At 44.6% G+C, this 22,167-nt stretch overlaps 1 protein-coding gene across 1 annotated transcript in view; it reads left to right on the forward strand.

Annotated features, from left to right (window-relative positions):
• The first annotated feature begins 6,531 nt into the window (after positions 1 to 6,531).
• LOC131186104 (discoidin domain-containing receptor 2-like) overlaps positions 6,532 to 22,167 on the forward strand; it is a 30,925-nt gene continuing 15,289 nt past the window's right edge. The window contains exons 1-7 of the mRNA XM_058159367.1: positions 6,532 to 6,923; positions 13,281 to 13,420; positions 16,283 to 16,385; positions 18,075 to 18,303; positions 19,117 to 19,264; positions 20,627 to 20,732; positions 21,979 to 22,165. Coding sequence (XP_058015350.1) covers positions 13,360 to 13,420; positions 16,283 to 16,385; positions 18,075 to 18,303; positions 19,117 to 19,264; positions 20,627 to 20,732; positions 21,979 to 22,165 — 834 coding nt within the window. The 5' untranslated portion in view covers positions 6,532 to 6,923; positions 13,281 to 13,359. The remainder of the gene's footprint in view (positions 6,924 to 13,280; positions 13,421 to 16,282; positions 16,386 to 18,074; positions 18,304 to 19,116; positions 19,265 to 20,626; positions 20,733 to 21,978; positions 22,166 to 22,167) is intronic.

Here is a 22,167-nt window from a genome sequence, read left to right on the forward strand (position 1 = left end):
AGCTCGAAATCTGTTTTCTCTCGGAGACAAAAATGTTGGGGAACTACCGTAAGATTGGTAGCGGTGATCGAAGCAGTCTTAGCACCTAGCATCAATTTTGCCCGCTCTCAGGAAATATGCCAGTGGTGGGTTGGGGGGAGAATCCCCCAACTCCCAGTCCGTGAATCAGTACCGGGCTACAGCGCGTTGGGAACCGGGTTGCATAAGCAGCGAGCAAGCGTGTGAAGCACCATTTGTGCATGCATGGATTAGGTTGCGCACTTGAACCACCACCACCCCGCCACTGCCTCTACCTGCCTGTGGAGCCAGAAAGTTTGAGCACTTCTGTCCCAGAGGTTCCTACGATGATCCAAACCCCTTGATGAACAGGGATTTATTTGAAATGAAGTCTAAGAGTGGCCAAGATTGAGCTGTGGGCTGAATTCAGGCCAAGCTTGTGGGTTGCTGACCTCTTGATCTCCACTGCAGTTCTTGGCTCATTTTCGACCCGTTCCATTTTGACTGCCATCTGATGCTGGTTACTAAAATAACCACCTCCTCACTGGGTTGGACTAGCCCCAAAGGGCAGGGAGACAGAGAATGTTATGGGTCCTGACTCCTAAGGAAGTCCATCTGGTGGGGCCAAGAAGAAGGACCTTCTCCATGGATGGTCCCTCCCTGTTATTTGAAGGACCATGTTTTCCTAGTCGTATCTACCAGACCCACCAGAACAAAGAGACAGAGAATGTTATGGTTCCCATCTCCTAAGGAAGTCCATCTGGTGGGACCAAGAAGAAGGACCTTCTCCATGGTTGGTCCCTCCCTGTTATTTGAAGGACCATTTCCCCCCAGTCGTATCTACCAGACCCACCAGAACAAAGAGACAGAGAATGTTATGGTTCCCATCTCCTAAGGAAGTCCATCTGGTGGGGCCAAGAAGAAGGACCTTCTCCATGGATGGTCCCTCCCTGTTATTTGAAGGACCATTTCCCCCCAGTCGTATCTACCAGACCCACCAGAACAAAGAGACAGAGAATGTTATGGTTCCCATCTCCTAAGGAAGTCCATCTGGTGGGACCAAGAAGAAGGACCTTCTCCATGGATGGTCCCTCCCTGTTATTTGAAGGACCATGTTTTCCTAGTCGTATCTACCAGACCCACCAGAACAAAGAGACAGAGAATGTTATGGTTCCCATCTCCTAAGGAAGTCCATCTGGTGGGACCAAGAAGAAGGACCTTCTCCATGGTTGGTCCCTCCCTGTTATTTGAAGGAGTCGTATCTACCAGACCCACCAGTACAAAGAGACAGAGAATGTTATGGTTCCCATCTCCTAAGGAAGTCCATTTGGTGGGGCCAAGAAGAGGAGCCATCTTCATGATGGCTCCCTTTCTGTGGAAGATCATCTCTAAAGAGATAAGAATGGCCCCAACTTTTGATTCCCTTTCAAAAAAGAAAAAAAACCTAACGACATGGTTCTGAGGTCCATCAACTGGTTGTTATCACCAAAGCGTTTATTGGGTTTTATGTACTGGCATTTTAGTACTGTAAACAGCTCAGTCACCTTGAAACGAGTTGAGTTGGATGGCCGTATAAATTTTCTAAATAAATCAAAAGTCCAGCATGGGCGATCATGTTGGGACAAGACCTTACAAGCGCGCTCTATTTTCATCTGGGCCATGCTAAAAATGAGCACGAGAGTCTGCTCCATAACACCCTGGGCGCATGGTTCGACTTCTCACAAACCTACCAGAGGAGAAAGAAGAAGTGGTCTGTTCCAGTAGGCTTGAGATCTTTTGCACGCAACCCTTCTTCTTCTTCTTCTTCGTCTCCCAGGTGTTCTCTCTAAATAGCTAGAGCTATTTCTGCCTCCCACTTCACCGCATAATAATCCTAATTGGAGGCCCGCGGATAGAATTCTCCCCCTTAATACCCACAGGACAAATACGACGTGCCCGACAACTCTACTAGACCGTCTGCCTCATACTTGTAAGCACACGGAGATATGTTCAACACCCTTCTCGAGGATAATTTTCTTCCTTAGCTTGTTTTGTGGTTTCTAAGGTCACGGGCTAGTTTGAGGGACACCATAAAAGCCAGAGTCAGCAAAATCCTCCACTCCTGCTACCCCTCCCAGTATGTTCTTTGTTAATGGAGAAAGAGTTGGACCTTTAGCTTAAGGTCTCTTCTTGTGACCTCCTTCCCTTGTTTATAGAAGTTTATAGGAGACCTGGCATCTTCAGCTTAGCTGCTAGCCAGAATTAGAGGGAGGGGGGAAAACCACAGAGGAGGAGTAAGAGAAGGTCAATGGATGCAATCGAGGCTTTGGAGAGTGTGATACTTCCTGGATGCAGAAGGGTCGTCTTTATTTTTCCTTGCTTGTTCGAAGGAAGTGGGGGGGGGGAACCCTACAATACCATCCAGCTTTGAAGAAATAAATAAAGAGTTTTGCTAAGGGAAAGTAAAAATTTTTTATCAGCATCTTTGTTTCCACTCATGCTGTCCTTTTGTTAACCCCACTCATTCCCTTAAAGATTTCATGGGGGTGGGTGGGTTGGAATTCTTCTTGTATTCCTTCCCGTTCAGCGAACAACTGTGGGAGAGTAGGTGAGTAATTTGGGGTCCCCCCAGGTGTAGAGGATGAGGTGAGCCTCCCCTCCCCTCCTCAATCTCCCTGAATGTGGAAGATAGGCGTTGTGGTCTGAAAGAAACAAACCCCAGAAGAATTTGCGATGGGATAATTTGGTAATGAAGGAAAGGAGTCAGGGGTGAAATGCTACCAGTTCGCACCGGTTCGGGAGAACCGGTAGTGATAAAAACTACCAGTTCGGACGAACCGGTAGTAAAAAAAAAAAAAAAAAGCTACCGGTTCCTTCGAACTGGTATTTCCAACGATCAGCTGTGCCGCATGATTTAACATCGCTAGAAAACAGGAAATCCTGCTTTCTAGTGAATCTAAATCACGCAGCATAGCTGGTCCCCCGCCTCGCTGTTCTACTTACCTTCCCAAGCCGCCTTTTTCCGTGCAAAGCGCGTGTTTGATGCACACCGCGCATGCGTGGCCAGCGAACCAATGGCAAGCCGGTTCAGATTTCACCACTGAAATGAGTGGTAGGTCTTGATATGTAGGCAGGACCAAAAAGCAACAGCTGAAAACTAATCAAGGAGAGAACCAGCTGAGAACTAAGGAGAGATTTCCTGACAGTCAGAACAACCAACCAGCGGAAGGAAGTTGCCTTCAGAAGTTGTGAATCCTCCACGCCTGGAGGCTTTTAAGAAGAGATTTGTCCAAAATGGTATAGGGCCTCCTGCTTGAGCAAGGGGTTGGACTACAAGACCTTCCAAGGTCCCTTCCAACTCTGTTAATTCTGATTTTCTGAGCTCATTAGCGGCTTCCCCTAATTTCATTCCATAAAACACCGTGGGAAGCACAGAAGGAACACACTGAGCGAATGACTCAGACTTAATTCACAAGTTCTCAACCGATGCGTGGGCAACCAACCAAGCCAGCCAACATATTTGCTCCTATCATTATTTCAGCCCTCGGGGGTGGGGGTGGGGATTGCTTTTGAAATAAAATAGCACACGTGCTAAGCTTTTCGGTGTTAAAAATAACCGTAGGTGGGGTTGTGGGACGGCGATCCATGGGGATGCTGCAACCGTCGTAAGTGTGAAAAATGGTCATAAGTCACTCGCTCCGGTGGCGGTTTCTATTCCACCAAGTACCCGTTATAGCTACAATATCATCCTCGACCTCATACATTCCAATCTCAGGTTGGCATACGTCATTTGAGTATAGAATAGAATAGAATAGAATTTTTTATTGGCCAAGTGTGATTGGACACACAAGGAATTTGTCTTGGTGCATATGCTCTCAGTGTACATAAAAGAAAAGATACGTTCATCAAGGTACGACATTTACAACACAATTGATGATCAATATATCAATATAAATCATAAGGATTGCCAGCAACAAGTTATAGTCATACAGTCATAAGTGGAAAGAGATTGGTGATGGGAACTATGAAATGATTAATAGTAGTGCAGATTCAGTAAATAGTCTGACAGTGTTGAGGGAATTATTTGTTTAGCAGAGTGATGGCCTTTGGGAAAAAACTGTTCTTGTGTCTAGTTGTTCTGGTGTGCAGTGCTCTATAGCTTCGTTTTGAGGGTAGGAGTTGAAACAGTTTATGTCCAGGATGCGAGGGATCTGCAAATATTTTCACGGCCCTCTTCTTGATTCGTGCAGTGTACAGGTCCTCAATGGAAGGCAAGTTGGTAGCAATTATTTTTTCTGCAGTTCTAATTATCCTCTGAAGTCTGTGTTTTTCTTGTTGGGTTGCAGAACCGAACCAGACAGTTATAGAGGTGCAAGTGACAGACTCAATAATTCCTCTGTAGAATTGGTATAGGATCTCCTGCTTCAGCAGGCGGTTGGACTAGAAGACCTCCAAGGTCCCTTCCAACTCTGTTATTAAGGGTCCTTGGTGCTCTCTGAGCTGGGTTGTTTTCTTGTAGACGTTTCATGACCCAACTAGGTAACATCGTCAACGCTAGTTGAGTGTGATTTTCTCCCTGTTTTTATACAGTAGATCTGAGCTAGGTTGTTTTCTTGTAGACGTTTCATGACCCAACTAGGTAACATCGTCAACGCTAGTTGAGTGTGATTTTCTCCCTGTTTTTATACAGTAGATCTGAGCTGGGTTGTTTTCTTGTAGACGTTTCATGACCCAACTAGGTAACATCGTCAACGCTAGTTGAGTGTGATTTTCTCCCTGTTTTTATACAGTAGATCTGAGCTAGGTTGTTTTCTTGCAGATGTTTCATGACCCAACTAGGTAACATCATCAACACTAGTTGAGTGTGATTTTCTCCCTGTTTTTATACAGTAGATCTGAGCTAGGTTGTTTCTTGCAGATGTTTCATGACCCAACTAGGTAACATCATCAACACTAGTTGAGTGTGATTTTCTCCCTGTTTTTATACAGTAGATCTGAGCTAGGTTGTTTCTTGCAGATGTTTCATGACCCAACTAGGTAACATCATCAACACTAGTTGAGTGTGATTTTCTCCCTGTTTTTATACAGTAGATCTGAGCTAGGTTGTTTCTTGCAGATGTTTCATGACCCAACTAGGTAACATCATCAACACTAGTTGAGTGTGATTTTCTCCCTGTTTTTATACAGTAGATCTGAGCTCGGTTGTTTTTTTGTAGACGTTTCATGACCCAACTAGGTAACATCATCAGCGCTAGTGACAATGCCCTAGCACTGATGATGTTACCTTGTCTGGGTCTGCAAGAAAACAATGACGCTTAGAGCAACTGTATATAAACAGGGGGGAAAAATCACACTCACTGATGATGTTATCTAGTTGGGTCATGAAACGTCAGCAAGAAAACAACCCAGCTCAGAGGGCACCGAGGACCCCTCGTTTCCACCCCGAGCTACAAATATTCTCCTTTATCAGCAACTCTCTTATTCTGTTTATGACTTATAGGAAAGGACAAGAGTTACCGGCATTCATTCTACTCTCTCCCTGCCACGCAAAAATATTCTCGAGATACTATAGCTGTTACAGACCCTTGGTGGGATGGAAACCAAGAACCAAACCAAACAAAGAAAAGGGATTTTCAAGGAAAGGACTCTCCTCAAAGAAGGACTTTGCAAGATACACATTTTTTTTTTTAGAATAGAATAGAATTCTTTATTGGCCAAGTGTGATTGGACACACAAGGAATTTGTCTTGGTGCATATGCTCTCAGTGTACATAAAAGAAAAGATACCTTCATCAAGGTACAACATTTAAAACACAATTGATGATCAATATATCAATATAAGTCATAAGGATTGCCAGCAACTAGTCATACAGTCATAAGTGGAAAGAGATTGGTGATGGGAACTATGAAACGATTAATAGTAGTGCAGATTCAGTAAATAGTCTGACAGTGTTGAGGGAATTATTTGTTTAGCAGAGTGATGGCCTTCGGGGAAAAAACTGTTCTTGTGTCTAGTTGTTCTGGTGTGCAGTGCTCTATAGCGTCGTTTTGAGGGTAGGAGTTGAAACAGTTTATGTCCAGGATGCGAGGGATCTGCAAATATTTGAGGGCTCATCACCTCCCCGTCCCAGAGTGGCGGTTGCCCCCACCCCACATCCCGAGCCCCACACGCTTCTAAGGAACTGCTTTGCCTTCTAGCAGAAGGCTAAAAGTTCAATTTCCCTGCCTGTCGCACGAGCTGCAAACTCGCCGGCCCCGGTTGGCGTGTGGCGTAGCTTCCCAATTCTGTAGGGTCAGCAGGCTGGAAAAAGGAGACGGGTGGGTGGGTGGGATTGCCTCGCTCCGCCCCTCCCTGACCCACAGCTGGCCGTCTCCCCCCCCCCCCCACATCTCGCTCCCCTTGTTTTCTGGGCATTGTGGCTTCCCCTTTTTTTTGCATGCAAAGTTTGGACAGGGTCCAGCCGTGGGCTGAACAACAGTGGGAGCAGCTTGAAGTAGGAGGGGATGAGAGAGAGGAAGGAGGAGGAGGAGGAGGAGGAGGAGGGGAGAGCGCCAAAGGCAGCCTCTGGCTTTGCACACCAACACACACACACCAACTCACCAACACACACACACACCAACACACTACACACTACACACACACATCTGCTCTTTTCCGTAGCCTCCGTCAGGGGTTGCCATAGAAACCCCGAGTGACATAGAAGAAGAAGGAGAAGAAGAAGGAGAAGGAGAAAAAGAAGAAGGAGAAGAGCCTCCTGGGCCCGTGGAGGAGGGACAGAGCAGCCAGGAGTAGCTCGGCAACTGTTTTCAGCACCCCTGGAAAAGTTGCTCGGCCCCGAGAAAGGATGGTGGGAAGAGGAGCCTGGCTGGATCCGTGGAGCTCAAGCGCCTAGGCTCTCTCACCCCACCATGGCGGGGGTGGCAGGACGGCTAAGGCGGACCAGGGAGGTAAGGCCTGTTGCAAGGGATGAGCTTCCCTCCTCTCTTTCTTTCTTTCTTTCTTTCTTTCTTTCTTTCTTTCTTTCTTTCTTTCTTTCTCTTCCTTCCTTCCTTCCTTTCCTTTCCTTTCTTTCTTTCTTTCCTTTTCTTTCTTTCTCTTTCTTCCTGTCTTCCTTCCTTCCTCTTTCTTTCTTCCTTTCCTTTTCCTTCCTTTCTTTCTTTCTTTCTTTCTCTCTCTCTCTCTTTCTTCCTGTCTTCCTTCCTTCCTCTTTCTTTCTTTTATTCTTTCTTTCTTTCTTTCCTTTCCTTTCCTTTCTCTCCTTCTCTCTTTCTTTCTTTCTTTCTTTCCTTTTCTTTCTTTCTCTTTCTTCCTGTCTTCCTTCCTTCCTCTTTCTTTCTTCCTTTCCTTTTCCTTCCTTCCTTCCTTCCTTTCTTTCTTTCTCTCTCTTTCTTCCTGTCTTCCTTCCTTCCTCTTTCTTTCTTTTATTCTTTCTTTCTTTCCTTTCCTTTTCTTTTTTCTTTCTCTTTCTTCCTGTCTTTCTTTCCCTTCCTTCCTTCCTTCCTTCCTTCCTTCCTTCCTTCCTTCCTTCCTTCCTCTTTCTCTCTTTCTCTCTTCCTCTCCCTCTCTTCTTCCTTCTTTTCTCTTTCTTCCATTCTTCCTTCTTCCTTCCTCCTTTTCTCCTTCCTTCCCTCCCTTTTTTTCTGTCTTATTTTCCTTCTCTTTCTCATATTCCTCCTTCCTTCTCTTCTTTCTCCTCTCTTCTCTTTCCTTGCCTCGCTTCGCCTCCTCTTTCTCTTCACTCTCCAACTCCCTAACAAACTTTTTCCTTGGCTTTGTCGAATTCAGCAATTCGCTCCTCTTCCGGGGACTCGAGGCCTGCCCTCCCCTCCCTCCAAAGGGAAAGGAAGGCAAAGCTAAAGAAGGGGATTTCGGGAACCATGTTTTTGACATCTTTGCCATGGGGCATGGTTGGGGAAGGCCGAGGGCAGGGCACCCGGGTAGCCGGAAGGGTAGACGGCTGCCTTTCTTTTGTTTCTGGCTTAGAGGAAGGAAGAGTGGTTGCTTTTTTCTTGGCCTAGTTCTATCCTGGAAGGGGGACAGTGTATCTGGATTTTGTTTTGCTTTTTTAATTTTGAATGACCAAACAAGTGTCCTTTTTTCAGCAGTAGGCAGAGATATCTGCCTGACAAATTCATAGCGAGATGGAAAGTTGGAGAGAAAGAGACAGACAGACAGACAGACAAGCAGACAGAAAGAGAGAGAGAGAGAGAGAGAGAGAGAGAGAGAGAGAGAGAGAGAGAGAGAGAGGCTTAGAGAGACAAATATAGAAAAGAGATGAGAGAGAGAGAGAGAGACAGGCAGACAGAAAGATAAAGACAGAGAGATAGATAGATAGATAGATAGATAGATAGATAGATAGATAGATAGATAGATAGATAGATAGATAGATAGGCTTAGAGAGACAAATATAGAAAAGAGATGAGAGAGAGAGAGAGAGAGAGAGAGAGGCAGACAGGCAGACAGAAATATAAAGACAGAGAGATAGAGATAGATAGATAGATAGATAGATAGATAGATAGATAGATAGATAGATAGATAGATAGATAGACAGACAGACAGACAGACATAGAGAGAGAGAGAGAAGTTATAGATAGATATTAGAGAGATTGATAAAAAAATAGAGAGGGGGAGATAGATGGATACATAGATGATAGATAATTAAAAATCCTTGGGAAAGTCAATGGGGGAAATTGGCTTTGCTTCATAATTGCAGATTTCACTTAAGAGCTGCATCCATGGAGAGAGAGAGAGAGAGAGAGAGAGAGGCAGAATGGATAGAAGTGATACATGCATGGATGGATGAATCGATAGACAGACAGACAGTCGGACGGACGGACGGATGGACAGATTCTCACGTATATGAGAGAATGAGAGCAGAGCGCGGTACCCCATGAAATTGAAAAAGGCTGAAAATTCACAAGGAAGAGAAAGAATAGCATCGACTTTCCCCAATTACATGACCCCCACCCACCCATAGATAGATAAGGGCAATCACAACCCCACACATCTGTGGTCATGGGTCATGGGAGGCTGCAGCTGTGTTACGTTTGACTGAGATGCGTGGGTTTTGTGACAACATTGCACCATTCGATGAAGGCTCACAAGGGTTGAGAAACTAATGTCTTGTTCATGAGGCCCAGATAAAATCATCATCATCATATTATATACATGCTATATACATGCTATATACATGTTTGTTTTCTGAGGTTTTCGCGGGTGTTTGTATGTAGGTCTTTGGTTATTCGGATTTTCTCCCGCGTAAAATTGGAAGTGTCTTGGCGACGTTTCGACGAAGTCTCATTCATCATCTTCAGGCTGGTGTTTACAGCTTCGTGCTTCTAGGAGCAATATGTGATGGCAGCTGTTTCTTCCTTTTAACTGCTAGTGCTTCCTTTTAACTGCTATATACATGCTATATACATGCTATAGGGCACAGCACACCAAAACAACTAGACACAAGGAAAGTTTTTCCCAAATGCCATCACTTTGCTTAACAACTAATTCCCAAAACACTGTCAAATCATTTACTAAGACTGTATTACTATTATTATTATTCTCTTCCTTACTAGCATCTATCTCTTCCCACTTATTACTATAACTATGTTGCTTGTATCTTTCAATTATATTGTTTTTATTTGTTTCCTAGTATGATTTGATAGCTTATTAGTAACCTTGATTATCACTAAGTGTTGCATCTTTTTATTCTTGATGAATGTATTTTATTCTCCTTATGTACACTGAGAGCATATACACCTAAGACAAATTCCTTGTCCAATAAAAAATTCTATTCTATTCTATTCTATTCTATTCTATTCTATTCTATTCTATTCTATTCTATTCTATTCTGTTCTATTCCATTCCATTCCATTCCATTCCATTCCATTCTTCTACTCCACATTCTATTCTATTCTATTCTATTCTGTTCTGTTCTGTTCTGTTCTGTTCTATTCTATTCTATTCTATTCTATTCTATTCTATTCTATTCCATTCCATTCCATTCCATTCCATTCCATTCCATTCCATTCTTCCACTCCACATTCTATTCTATTCTATTCTATTCTATCCCATTCTTCCACTCCACATTCTATTCTATTCTATTCTATTCTATTCTATTCTATTCTATTCTATTCTATTCTATTCTATTCTATTCTATTCTATTCTATTCTTCCACTCCACATTCTCTTCTCTTCTCTTCTCTTCTCTTCTCTTCTCTTCTCTTCTATTTTCTGTTCTATTCTATTCTACTCTACTCTACTCTACTCTACTCTACTCTACTCTACTCTACTCTACTCTACTCCACTCCACTCCACTCCACTCCACTCCACTCCACTCCACTCCACTCCATTCCATTCTATTCCACACCCCATTTTATCTTCTTGATCCAGTAGTGGGGTCATCCAAGGTCACAGGATAAGAAGTTTTCACAATTTTAGGCCTGGAAGGAGAAAGCATATATCTCCCTCTATAGAGTGCAGCTATACCGTAGAAGGGCAACAAAGATGATTAGGGAACCGAAAGCTAAAACATACGAGCGGTTGCGGGAATTAGGTACGTCCAGTTTAATGAAAAGAAGGACTAGGAGGGACATGATGGCAGTCTTCCAATATCTCAGGGGCTGCCACAAAGAAGAGGGAGTCCATCTATTCTCCAAAACCCCTGAAGGCAGGACAAGAAACAACGGATGGAAACTCATCAAGGAGAGAAGCAACTTGGAACTAAGGAGACATTTCCTGACAGTGAGAACAATTAACCAGTGGAACAGAAGCTGCCTTCAGAAGTTCTGAATTCTCCAACCCTGGAGGATATAAGAAGACATTGGACAACCGTTTGCCTTGAATTTTATACGGTCTCCTGCTCGAGTAGGTTGGATTAGAAGATCTCCCAGGCCCCTTCCAACTCTGTCGTTCTTCTAAGGCCGAGCCAGCTGAAAGCTCCTCCTTGGGAGAAGCTGATATTTTAGAAGAAAGAAAGAAACAGGGCAAACCCAAGGGGACCGCAAGCCCCTTCCCTCAAAGTTGGGGGGGGGGGAAGAGAAGCGCAGATGGGCATGGATCTTGTTAGAGGCCACGAAGGCCTGAAGAGGGAAGAAGAAGGCAGGCAGATGGTGGGATGTTGCTTCCTTCCAGAGATACTTCTCCCGGCAGAACGTGGGGTGGGGTGGGATGGGAGGCGCAGAGATGCGAGCAAGACCGACGCGTGTGCAAAGCAGGCGAGGGAACGTGGCAGATCAGAGCTGGAAACCTGTTCCAGAGAGAGAGAGAGAGAGAGAAAGAGAGAGGGGACGTCAAAAGGAGAGGGAGAGGAGAAGTGAGAAGAACAGGTGAGCCTTCATTCCCCTTGCAAAGAAAGAGGGTTGATATTTTCTCCAGCTCAGAGCAAATCCCTTGTGTGTCCAATCACACTTGGCCAATAAAAAATTCTATTCTATTCTATTCTATTGTGTGTGTGACCTTGGCCAAACCCTCCGAGCTTGCCTCCTGCTATCATCTCCGTTCTTCTGTAATATGGTTTTTAAACATACAAGTTCTCTCGCAGCTGTTAGCAATTAGTGGCTTCGCCCTGGGCTCCCCCCACCCCCCCTGTGCGAGGAGAATTTTAACGCTTTTCTGCTTGGCTATCCGAAAGCTGGAGAGGAAATTGGACTCTTTGCACCTTGCGAGCTCGGTTGGGACGGAAGTTTGCAGCATGGTCTCTGCACGCCCAGAAGACAGCCTTAGCAAAAGGAATGCCATTGTGTTTCGAAGCACCAGAGGGGGAAGGACTGGTGGAAAGTTAATTTCCTCCAGGATATGATTTGCAAGAGGCTTTCTTTCTTTCTTTCTCTTTCTTTCTTTCTTTCTTTCTTTCTTTCTTTCTTTCTTTCTTTCTTTCTTTCTTTCTTTCTTTCTTTCTTTCTTTCTGGCTTTCCTTCTTCCTTCTCCCCGATCAAAGACAGCGTCAGGCAGTTTATCTAAAGCTTTATCAAAGTCTGAGGAAAGATTGCAGGTTTCTGCGGAGAAGAAAGCAGGAATCGTTAAGGGTGGAACCATTGCACTCTGCAGGGGATGTCCCAAAAGTGGCTTTTTCAAAAGCCAACCGGACTTTCCTTCGTTTTTCCTCGAAGACGTTTCGCTTCTCATCCGAGAAGCTTCTTCAGTTCTGATTCAAGAGCTGTTCTGACTCGACTGAAGAAGCTTCTCGGATGAGAAGCGAAAGCTCTTCAAGGAAAAACAAAGGGAAGTCCAGTTGCCTCTTGAAGAAGCATCTCGGGGACAAATCTCTGTTTTGGGGTTTCTGAATCTTAGAGAGTCACATATTTCTGTACGCACAAGCTGATGTAGGAGATGACCAGGCTGAGATGGAAGGAGAGGTTAAACGCGACGTCAGTCACAAGTCCCTTTGTGCCCTCAAGACACCTAAGCCCAGCCCACCGTGAATTTCTTATCTCCCACCAACTTGCTTTGACTGTTAGTAGTTCAGATTCATGTCGAGACTCTAAGCTTACAATAAATGTAACTTGAACTGCCTATGAGTCCCTTTGCGCCCTCAAGAGACCTAAGCCCAGCCCACCGTGAATTCCTTATCTCCCGCCAACTTGCTTTGACTGTTAGTAGTTCAGATTCATGTCGAGACTCTAAGCTTACAATAAATGTAACTTGAACTGCCTATGAGTCCCTTTGCGCCCTCAAGAGACCTAAGCCCAGCCCACCGTGAATTCCTTATCTCCCGCCAACTTGCTTTGACTGTTAGTAGTTCAGATTCATGTCGAGACTCTAAGCTTACAATAAATCTTTATACCCATTTGAACTGGCTATGAGTCCCTTTGCGCCCTCAAGAGACCTAAGCCCAGCCCACCGTGAATTCCTTATCTCCCGCCAACTTGCTTTGACTGTTAGTAGTTCATATTCATGTTGAGACTCTAAGCTTACAATAAATCTTTATACCCATTTGAACTGCCTATGAGTCCCTTCGCACCCTCAAGAGACCTAAGCCCAGCCCACCGTGAATTTCTTATGTCTCATCAACTTGCTTTGACTGTTAGTAGTTCAGATTCATGTCGAGACTCTAAGCTTACAATAAATCTTTATACCCATTTGAACTGCCTATGAGTCCCTTCGCGCCCTCAAGAGACCTAAGCCCAGCCCACCGTGAATTCCTTATCTCCCGCCAACTTGCTTTGACTGTTAGTAGTTCAGATTCATGTCGAGACTCTAAATCTTTGTACCCATTTGAACTGTCTGGATCTCCTGATTCTCCCGATGCTTGAGAGCTGATCTAGAACCTGTCCGTCTAGTTCTAATCAAGTTCCTTCTCTCTTCCCTCAGAATCATGAATGGCAGTGACTGAGGACCCCGCCAAACCGACCAACGGTGGGTACCCATTCCAAGATCGCCTTCCCTAAGGATGTTTTGCTTATCTCTTCTGCTCGTGGCTGGATTTTCAACAGCGTCTGAAGTCAATCCAGGTATGAACCTCATAACTAAATGAAAACATCCCTTGCTTCCCCGGCCTTAAATATCTCCCGTTCCACCAGTAACACTTTTAAGTCTCCACCAAAACGGATGTATCTTTTATGGGCCATTATTTCAAGATGCCATTTCTGCAGTGTTGATGACTCAAGCCTAAGGCACTCGTCCCACGAATTTAGGAAACGTATAAGAGAAATCCAGAATTGGGGGATTCAAACCCAGCCAATCGTCATGTGTGTTTATTGAATCCGATTTCTTGTCTCCAGATGGGAATAGATAAATATTTTCCCCTTCCTTCTGGTCAGCGGATGTAAATATAGTAAAAAAAGAACAACCACAGCCATACTTAGTTGTCCATTAAAAGCCAAGGTAGAAAATAGCTCCCTATTCTAAGCTATCTTTGAATTTTTTAGTTCTTTCTAGTTAATTTCACGAGAGATGTTATTTCTCGGTACGTAATCCAGGCGTGTCAGTTTCAACAAAGCTTATCCGGTCAGTTTCAAACACCAAGAGAAAGCTTTTAGATTTATCTTCCTCTGCTTTTCTAGATAATGCCTATTATCCCCAAATAGCCTCCTGCTTCTTGCCAAGACAGGGTTACATATCTAACAAAATGAAATTCAACAGTGAAAAAAGTAAGGTTCTACATTTAGGCCAAAAAAACCAAAATGCACAGGTACCGTATATGTGGTACCTTGCTCAATAGTAGTAACTGTGAGAGGGATCTTGGAGTCCTAGTGGACAACCATTTAGATATGAGCCAGCCGTGTACAGCAGCTGCTAAAAAAGCCAACACAGTTCTGGGCTGCATAAACAGAGGGATAGAATCAAGATCACGTGAAGTATTAATACCACTCTATAATGCCTTGGTAAGGCCACACTTGGAATATTGTATTCAGTTTTGGTCGCCACGATGTAAAAAAGATGTTGAGACTCTAGAAAGAGTGCAGAGAAGAGCAACAAAAATGATTAGGGGACTGGAGGCTAAAACATATGAAGAACGGTTGCAGGAACTCGGTATGTCTAGTTTAATGAAAAGAAGGACTAGGGGAGACATGATAGGTGTGTTCCAATATCTCAGGGGTTGCCACAAAGAAGAGGGAGTCAAACTATTCTCCAAAGCACCTGAGGGTAGAACAAGAAGCAATGGGTGGAAACTAATCAAGGAGAGAAGCAACCTAGAACTAAGGAGAAATTTCCTGACAGTTAGAACAATCAATAAGTGAAACAATTTGCCTGCAGAAGTTGTAAATGCCCCAACACTGGAAATTTTTAAGAAGATGTTGGATAACCATCTGTCTGAGATGGTGTAGGGTTTCCTGCCTGGGCAGGGGGTTGGACTAGAAGGCCTCCAAGGTCCCTTCCAACTCTGTTGTTGTTGTTGTTGTTGTTGTTGTTGTTGTTGTTGTTGTTATTGTTGTTATTATTATAACATATTGATATATTGTACTTGGCAAGAAGGCAAAAGCTGGAATGACCTGAAATAGCATTAAAAGAATGTGTGAGAACTTGTGTTGTCTGAGGTAGCCCTCATGTGATAAAACAGGATTAATGTATGGCTTGACAGAATATCCTGACTATGTTGTTAGTTCGATCCTATAGGGAAATACATTTTCACAACACCGTAGTCCTTAAGTACATTTTTATTTACAAATAAATAAAAATGTACTTAAGGTTTTGTTAGTGTTAGGGGTGAATAACACATCTGAACGATGTAACTCCCCCATTAATACTGGTAAGTCCTTGGCTTACAACAGTTCATTTAGTGACCGTTCCCCACAAAAATGATCGTTTTTCACACTTACGACCATTGCCACATCCCCTTGGTCACGTGATCCAAACTGAGGTGCTTGGACCTGACTCATATTTATGATGGCTGCAGTGTCCCAGGGTCACGCGATCCCCTTCTGACAAGCTAAATCAAGGAGGAGCCCAGATTTACTTCACAACTGTGTGGCTAACTTAACAATTGTGGTGGTTTACTTAACCACGGTGGCAAGAAAGGTCGGGAAATGGGGCAAAGTTCCCTTAACAGATGTTTCGCTCAGGTCGGGGTCACTTGCGGTCATATGTCAAGGTCGACTTGTCTATTCCATTCGGAGGAGGACAGACAGAGACTGGGGATGGAGTCAAGAGAGGAATCAGCCTGGAATCCTTTAACGTTGCCACAAATGGTTTAAATCAGTGGTGGGATTCAGCTGGTTCACACCTATTCGGGAGAACCGGTTGTTAACTTTCTAAGCAATTCAGAGAACCGGTTGTTGGCAGGAAACCTTTTTTTATTTTTTGTTTTTTTCACTTTGCAGGGCTAATCCTGTAAGGCAGGCAGGAAGGAAACATTCTGGTGGTGTTTCTAGCCCAATCTTTATTGCCCTGCTTACAGAAACTGTCTCTCCGGTTAACCCTTATTATATTGTAACAGCTAAGGCAAAGCGCCCATCGACGTGAGTGACGTTGAGTTGGCCACGCCCACATGGTCACATGACCACCGAGCCACGCCTATCCAGCTGGTCATTAGGGCAGAGAACCGGTTGTTAAATTATTTGAATCTCACCACTGGTTTAAATCCAACCCCTCCTGAAATTCACTTCACTCTTATCTAGCGCCAATTTAGTGCTAGCCGTGAGTTGTCTAGACTTATATATAGGCATGAGCAATAAACCAGTTCAACTGGAATTTAAAGTGTAGGCCTGATTCTCCATGCTTGGCACTCCAGCCTCTCAAACAGGCTGAGAAAATAAGCACTGAACGGAGTATTTTTCATAGTGTTTTAAAAGGCTTTAATGAAGGGGTTCTTCGCCTTCTTTTCCCCCATTGCAAACCTTGTGCCCTTCTCTCCCCACTCTCCCCTTTCCCAGCGATATGCCGGTATCCTTTGGGGATGTACGAAGGGAGCATCAGAGACGAGGACATTACTGCTTCGAGCCAGTGGTACGATTCAACTGGACCACAGTATGCCCGGTGCGTGGAATTTCTTCCAAAGTTGGCCTTGGTACAATACTTTGGGTCTCTCCCAGGGGGTGCTATTCAGCAGGTTTTGACAGGTTCTGGAGAACCGGCAGCGGAAATTTTGAGTAGTTCGGAGAACCGGCGAATGCCACCTCTGGCTGGCCCCAGAACGGGTTGGGAATGAAGATTTTGCAGTATCCTTCCCGGTTCGGCCAAACTGGCATTTCTGACGATCAGCTGGGCAATGATCAGCTGTGACACGCGATTTATATTAGCTAGAATTGTCGTATTTCCTTCTTTCTAACTAATCTAAATCACGTGGCATCGCGAACTCGGTAGCAGACTCACAGAACTGGTAGAAATTTTGAGGATTTCACCACTGGTTGGATGAACCTTGCGAACTTGGCTCAATGCACCGTGTGAATCCAGAAAAAAAGGTTAATTAATTACCGTATTTTTTGGAGTATAAGATGCACCTTTTCCCCCCCAAAAAAGAGGGTGAAAATCTGGGTGCGTCCTATACTCCGAATGTAGCCCCACCCAGCTTCTCAAATGGAGGTTTCAGAGGCTGACAAAAATATCAGAAACGAAGCTTCAGAAAAGAAGCCCCCAAACGGAGCTTCAGAAAAGAAGCCTCCAAACAGAGCTTCAAAAAAGAAACCCCCAAACAGAGCTTCAGAAAAAAAGCCTCCAAACAGAGCTTCAGAAAAGAAGCCTCCAAACAGAGCTTCAGAAAAAAAGCCTCTGAATAGAGCTTCAGAAAAAAAGCCTCCAAACAGAACTTCAGAAAAGGAGCCTCCAAACAGAGCTTCAGAAAAAAAGCCTCCAAATAGAGCGTCAGAAAAGAAGCCCCCAAACAGAGCGTCAGAAAAGAAGCCTCCAAACAGAGCTTCAGAAAAGAAGCCCCCAAACAGAGCTTCAGAAAAGGGGGCCCCAAACAGAGCTTCAGAGGCTTTTTTTCTGAAGCTGTTTTGGAGGCTTTCAGAGGCAGGAAAAAAAAGTTTTTTCTGAAATGGAATTTCAGAAGTTTCAGAGGCAGGAAAAAAAAAGGCAAAAAAAAAAAAGGCAAGGCACAGAGCTCACAAACCAAGGAACCTGTTGCTAAAATTCACCTCTGGGAACAGCTGATTGGGGGTATTTCAGGAGGCCGATCCACCCACCAATCAGCTTTTTTCTTATTTTCCTCCCCAAGAACTAAGGTGCGTCTTATACTCCGAAAAATACGGTTCGATATATAATGGCAATCATGAAGCTAATTCTTGCTCCACAGGGTTCCTCATTCAAGTTATCCCAAAAGATGCTTTTCCATTTTTTTAATTTAATTTTTAAGAAAATGTTGGAAAACTATCTGTCTGAGATGGTGTAGGGTTTCCTGCCTGGGCAGGGGGTTGGACTAGAAGGCCTCCAAGGTCCCTTCCAACTCTGTTGTTATTATTATTATTAAAAGGCAACTGGACTTTCTTGTTTTTTTGTTTTTTTTAATCTTTGAAAACATTTCACTTCTCAACCAAGAAACTTCTTCAGTTCTGAAAAAAAAACCCACCAAGAAAGTCCAACTGACCTTTGGAAAAGTATCTTTGGGGACAGCCATGACTTGGACGATGGAGCATCTCATGTTTCTAAAGTGGCTAATCTGGTCTTATGAGTTATGGGTTCTACTGTCCACCTCCCTCCCTCTCTTTCTGCCCCACGCGTGGTCAGATTGCTCAGAGAAGAAGGCGACGGAGCCTGGTGTCCGGCGGGACTCTTGCAACCAGAAGATGTGCAGTTTCTTCAGATTGACCTTCACAAACTCTACTTCATCACCTTGGTGGGGACACAAGGGCGCCACGCCCGGGCCACCGGGAAGGAGTTCGCCCGTGCCTATCGGATCAATTACAGCCGTAACGGCGAACGGTGGCTCTCGTGGAAAGACCGTCAGAATAGGCAGGTAAGTGAGATATGGAACAGCTTCAAAGAAATTGAGCCCTGAAGATACGTTTTACCGAAAGCGGTTAGACTTCATTGTCAAAAAAAAAAAAAAAAGAGAGAGAGTGGGTGTGATGACCCGGGGGGCGTGACACAAAGGCAACACAGCCAGAGAACCGATACAAGTCCTTTTACGATCGCCAACTGTGCCCCCCCCCAATGTCCCTTTCAACTCTCCGGCCTGGAGAGAAAGCTCTTCCACCAACCTGTCATAGTCTTTGGCTGGCAGTACTTCAGTCCCCAAACGTTGGAAGCAGAAAATGTCTAACAAAAAACCCAAAAGGAAGACAACCACTCCTCCCATATGCCTTTCCTTTTAAACTCCAGCAGCAGCTGTGCCTTGTAAAGAAGATCGGGTCCCTTTCCTCCCTTGTAAGCCACAGCAACCCACGTTGCTCTCTTCTCCATTCCTCCCTGCGCTGCCTAGGATAAGGAGGGGGTGGGCCTTGGTCTTCATCTGAACCCCTTCTCCCTTGTTCTACCTCTCCCCTGCTCTGCCCAGCCTGACTATGCTCTTCCCCAGTTTCCTCCACAGCCAATCCACTCTCTCACTCTCTGTCAGCCATTCTTCTTTCCCAATTCATTCATGATTGAGTTCTCAGGTGGCCCAGACCTTGCTTGAGATCTTCGCAGTAGCCTTCTCCAACCTTCCCAGATGTTTCCAGCTAGGTTGCCCCCAACCAGGTAGACTCAAAGCTACCCATATGGGCTTCTCCTTTTCAAGACTCACAATCCTCCAGGTCCAGTGCCTCTAAGATGGCCAAATCCCTTCCAGGTGATCCAAGGCAACACAGACACTTACGAGGTTGTGTTGAAAGATCTTCGCCCGCCTATCATCGCTCGCTACATCCGTGTGATCCCAGTGACGGAGCAGCCCATGACTGTCTGCATGAGAGTAGAACTCTACGGTTGTGTCTGGTCTGGTAAGGACTTACATGTCGATGGAGATTCCCAATCATCCAGATTCCTAGTTGTCCCAAAAGTTCTTCTCCATAAAGGCAACAGGACTTTCTTGGGGATTTCTCCCACACCTTGAAAACGTTATTCAGAACTGAATAAGCAGTTCCAAGAAAGTTCCATACCCATCTGCACTCTGATTCAGATGACTCTAAGGGCCTGTGGTGGCTCAGCAGACTAAGTCTGTCTGTTATTAACAGCAGCTGCTTGCAATTACTGCAAGTTCAAGTCCCACCAGGCCCAAGGTTGACTCAGCCTTCCATCCTTTATAAGGTAGGTAAAATGAGGACCCAGATTGTTGGCGGAGCAATAAAAGTTGACTTTGTATATAATATACAAATGGATGAAGACTATTGCTTGACACAGTGTAAGCCACCCTGAGTCTTCGGAGAAGGGCGGGATATAAATTCAAATAAAAATAAAAATTAAAAAACCCCACATGGCCTCAAAGACTTTCAGAGAGCTATCGGCCGACTCTCAGAGCGCTGATAATAATAATAATAATAATAATAATAATAATAATAATAATAATAATAATAATAATAATAATAATAATAATAATAATAATAATAATAATAATAATAATAATATTTTAATTTGTATACCGCCCTTCTCCCGAAGGACTCAGGGTGGTGAACAGCCAAAATAAAATACAAAACAAACAATACATACAATACTAAAAAACAACCCTTAAAAAACTTATTCAAATGGCCAAATTTAAAATGTAATAACGCCCTATAAAATTGACAGAAATTTCAAACCCATAAAATCAAATTAAAAAAAAATTTTTTAAAAAAAAAATCAGCAAGGCGAAATAAATAGGTTTTAAGTTCGCGGCGAAAGGTCCTAAGGTCAGATAATTGTCGAAGTCCAGGGGGAAGTTCGTTCCACAGGGTAGGAGCCCCCACAGAGAAGGCCCTCCCCCTGGGGGCCGCCAGTCGACATTGTTTGGCTGATAACCAAATGACTGCAAAGAACATAAATATCCTTCCATTCCCCACCATTCAGTCACAGCTGAAGAAGCTTCTTGGATGAGAAGCAAAACGTTCCTCAAGCAAAAAACCAAGAAAGTTCAGTCGCATTCGGAAAAGCATCTTTTGGGAGGACTTGGATGTTGATTCTAGAAGCCTTCCACGGCAGGAGGATGCCTAGTTTGGACTAGACTCCTGGGAGGGGTGGGGTGGGAGTGGGATTTGGGGGTTCTCCAAACTGCACAGAATCTTAGCTAGAGGTTCTCCCGAACCCCTGTGAACCCCCGGCAGCCCACCCCTGCACGTAGGTGATAAGATTGTGTCCTCCTTCTGATGCTCAACCATCTCTTTTCCTAGACGGCCTGGAGTCCTACAGCATGCCCGAAGGAGAAACCATAGTGGACCCTGGCAATCCCATTGTTTATCTAAATGACTCGATCTACGACGGTCACCAGGAACGAAAGTAAGAAGGAGCAGCGTCTTCCTTGCCTCGCCATTTGTTACTCTCACTAATGTAATGCAATACAGTTCTCAAACGCCCACTTCCCAGGGGCTAGCTATCTTAGCTTGTTTGTAGCAAAAAACAAAACAGTCACACAGTCCAGGCCATCTCATCTGTTGCGACCGATACTTGTGTGAATCCACAAAACTGCTGCTTAAGGGACACCCACGCCCCTTTTCACCCACTTCCGTTTTGAGTAAGATTATAAACACTTGCAGAATGACATCAAGGATTACAGAATTACATGGAGAATTACATGCGGAATTACAGTCCGCAAGGCTTGATGAACAGTCTTTCAGAGGAAGGTTATCAACACCCACCTAGTTCACATGGAACGCTGCCAGAGAGCTCATTTCCAGATGCAGAGCAAGGCCAAATGTGGCACAGAGTCACTTGCAAATCTTGAATCGGCCAAATGAATGAATTGCTTCCTCCAAAAGCTCACGTCCTGTTCGCTTCTCTTTTGTGTCTTATGGGAGGGGCCAATCGTCTCCAAGCCTTACTCCCAGGTCGACCCTGTTTTCTTAATTGTTCTTGCTTGCACACACTGGGAACAGGCTCCCGCTGTTTTTCTACCTCACTGATGTCAGACTCCGGAGGCTGCACCTAACTAGCAGATGGACTTGGCCCCCTTTCTGCCGCTGATGCAGAGCCCTCGTCCCGACTTTCCCCAGGCCGCAGGATTGGCCCAAGTTCCTTCCCAATCTCCTCACTGTCTGACTCTGCTGCCAGCTCTGCTGGCCGCCAGCAAGCCACAACACTCTATTCCAATTTCCATTCCAGACAAATGGTTTCTAATCTCTTCATAAAAACTTCCGGTGTTAAGAGCATTTACAACTTCTGGAGGCAAGTTGTTCCACCGATTAATTGTTCTAACCGTCAGGAAATTTCTCCTTAGTTCTAGATTCTCTTTGATTGATTCCCAGCCATTGTTTCTTGTCCTGCCTTCAGGTGCTTTGGAGAATAGCTTGACTCCCTCTTCTTTGGGGCATCCCTGGATCTGACTGGGGACTGAAAAGGAATGGGACTGAGTTCTACAAGTGAATTAATGTTGATCCATTTCTGAGCCCATAGCTACCTTTGAGCTAGAATATAAATGACTATCATGAGAGGGAAATGGACAAAACCATAAAGTCCCACGTAGTATATCTATCGCTTAGATAGCACCTCCAAAAATTCTTCTGACTGGGAAATGCTCTCCTTCCAGGCTCCTCCATGGTGGGCTGGGCCAGCTGACAGACGGTGTTCTGGGACTGGATGACTTCACCAAAAGCCATCAATACCGTGTGTGGCCAGGCTACGATTACATCGGCTGGAGGAACGACAGCTTCCGGAACGGCGCCGTGGAGATGGAGTTCCAGTTTGACCATCAGAGGAACTTCACCTCCATGAAGGT

The sequence above is a fragment of the Ahaetulla prasina genome, chromosome 16 (assembly GCF_028640845.1).
Source record: "Ahaetulla prasina isolate Xishuangbanna chromosome 16, ASM2864084v1, whole genome shotgun sequence".
Classification (NCBI taxonomy): domain Eukaryota; kingdom Metazoa; phylum Chordata; class Lepidosauria; order Squamata; family Colubridae; genus Ahaetulla; species Ahaetulla prasina.